The sequence below is a fragment of the Hylobates moloch genome, unplaced genomic scaffold (genome assembly GCF_009828535.3).
Source record: "Hylobates moloch isolate HMO894 unplaced genomic scaffold, HMol_V3 SCAFFOLD_2776, whole genome shotgun sequence".
NCBI classification, from domain to species: Eukaryota; Metazoa; Chordata; class Mammalia; order Primates; family Hylobatidae; genus Hylobates; species Hylobates moloch.
Window position 1 is genome coordinate 5,000 of NW_026655051.1, and position 2,642 is coordinate 7,641.

At 41.2% G+C, this 2,642-nt stretch overlaps 1 protein-coding gene across 1 annotated transcript; it reads left to right on the forward strand.

Moving 5' to 3' along the window:
* Positions 1-42: 42 nt before the first annotated feature.
* On the forward strand, positions 43-1,903 carry LOC131382739 (endogenous retrovirus group K member 8 Rec protein-like; the record flags this gene model as incomplete). Its single annotated transcript, XM_058435225.1, has 2 exons — positions 43-904; positions 1,693-1,903. Coding segments are annotated over exons 1-2 (472 nt in total), but the record flags the coding sequence as incomplete, so codon positions are not given.
* Between the last annotated feature and the right edge of the window lie 739 nt (positions 1,904-2,642).

Below are 2,642 nucleotides of genomic sequence, written 5' to 3' on the forward strand. Positions count from 1 at the left end.
CTGTGTCCTAACGCATTATGGCAAATGGATGTTACCCATGTACCTTCATTTGGAAAATTATCATATGTTCATGTAACAGTTGATACTTATTCACATTTCATATGGGCAACATGCCAGACAGGAGAAAGTACTTCCCATGTTAAAAAACATTTATTATCTTGTTTTGCTGTGATGGGAGTTCCAGAAAAAATTAAAACTGACAATGGACCAGGTTATTGTAGTAAAGCTTTCCAAAAATTCTTAAATCAGTGGAATATTACACATACAACAGGAATTCCTTATAATTCCCAAGGACAGGCCATAGTTGAAAGAACTAATAGAACACTCAAAACTCAGTTAGTTAAACAAAAAAAAGGGGGAGACAGTAAGGAGTGTACCTCTCCTCAGATGCAGCTTAATCTAGCACTCTATACTTTAAATTTTTTAAACATTTATAGAAATCAGACTACTACTTCTGCAGAACAACATCTTACGGGTAAAAAGAACAGTCCACATGAAGGAAAACTGATTTGGTGGAAAGACAACAAAAATAGGACATGGGAGATAGGGAAGGTGATAACCTGGGGAAGAGGTTTTGCTTGTGTTTCACCAGGAGAAAATCAGCTTCCTGTTTGGATACCCACTAGACATTTGAAGTTCTACAATGAACCCATCGGAGATGCAAAGAAAAGCGCCTCCACGGAGACGGAAACACCGCAATCGGGCACCATTGACTCGCAGGATGAATCAAGTGGTGATATTAGAAAAACAGATGAAGTCACCATGCACCAAGAAGGCGGAGCTGCCAACCTGGGCACAGTTAAAGAAGCTGACACTGTTAGCTAGAAAAAGCCTAGCTAGCACAAAGGTGACACAAACCTCAGAAAAAATGCTGTTTGCAGCTTTAATGGTTGTATCAACGGTGGTAAGTCTCCCCATGCCTGCAGGAGCAGCTGCAGCTAATTATACCTACTGGGCCTATGTGCCTTTCCCGCCCTTAATTCGGGCAGTCACTTGGATGGATAATCCCATTGAAGTCAAGAGAAGGCGTGTGGATCCCTGTGTCCATGGATCGACCATGGGAGGCCTCGCCATCCATTCATATTTTGACTGAAGTATTAAAAGGCATTTTAAATAGATCCAAAAGATTCATTTTTACTTTAATTGCAGTGATTATGGGATTAATTGCAGTCACAGCTACAGCCGCTGTGGCAGGAGTCGCATTGCACTCTTCTGTTCAGACAGTAAGCTTTGTTGACAATTGGCAAAAGAATTCCACAAGGTTGTGGAATTCACAATCTGGTATCGATCAAAAATTGGCTAATCAAATTAATGACCTTAGACAAACTGTCATTTGGATGGGAGATAGGCTCATGAGCTTGGAACATCGTTTCCAGTTACAGTGTGACTGGAATACGTCAGATTTTTGTATTACACCCCAAGTTTATAATGAGTCTAGACATCACTGGGACATGGTAAGACGCCATTTACAGGGAAGAGAAGATAATCTCACTTTAGACATTTCTAAATTAAAAGAACAAATTTTTGAAGCCTCTCAGAGTCACTTAAATATTGTGCCTGGAGCTGAGGCGTTAGATCAAGTGGCAAAAAATCTTTATGGATTAAACCCCACGACTTGGATTAAGTCTATTGGAAACTCTACTGCAGTAAATTTTGGAATTATGTGTCTCTGTTTAATCGGTTTGTTTTTAGTGTGCCGGACCAGTCGAAGAATCCTGCGCCAAAATCGAGAGAACGAACAAGCCTTCATCGCCATGGCACATTTATATAGAGGGAAAGGGAGGGAGAATGTTGCGGAAAGTCAGGGACCTTGAACTGAAGGACTGGCTGAAGCCACAGCAGAAAAACATAACATATGAAGATTTCACGGACACTTTATTAGTTCTCCAAAGTTTATACTTTTGTAATTTCTTATGTCTTTACTGTAATCTCTTAATCCCATCATTTTCTTTGTACGCTGAGGAGGATACATGTCACCTCAGGACCCTGTGATAATTGCCTTAACTACACAAATTGTTTGTAGAGGACGTGTGTTTAAACAATACGAAAACTGGGCATCTGGAAAAAAGAGCGGGATAACAGCGGTGTTCAGGAAACAAGGGAGGTAACCTTGAACTGGCCGCCGGTGAGCCGGACGGAACAGAGCCATATCTTTTCTCCTTTTGCACACAAGTAGGAGAGATATCGCTGAATTCTTTTTCTCAGCAAGGAATATCCCTGAGAAAGAGAATGCGCTCTAAGGGTAGGCCTATAAACGACCCCCTTGGAGTCGTGCCGCCTTTTACGGTTGAAGCCGAAGGGATGAAATAAGCCCCGGCCTCCTGTAGTGCTCCCAGGCTTATTAGGATGAGGAAATTCCCACCTAATAAATTTTGGCCAGTCAGGTTGTCTGCTCTCAAACCCTATTTCCTGATAAAATGTTATCAATGACTATGCGTGCCCAAAAATTTCGTTGGCAATTTTAATTTCAATTTTAACACCGTCCTGTGAACTCATCCTGCCTCCACTTGCTTTATGATATTCGATTACCTTGTGAAGTATGTAATCTCGGTATCGTGATGACAATGGTAGTTTTGTTGAAAAGAAAAGGGGGAAATGTGGGGAAAAGAAGGAGAGATCAGCCTGTTACTGTGTCTATATAG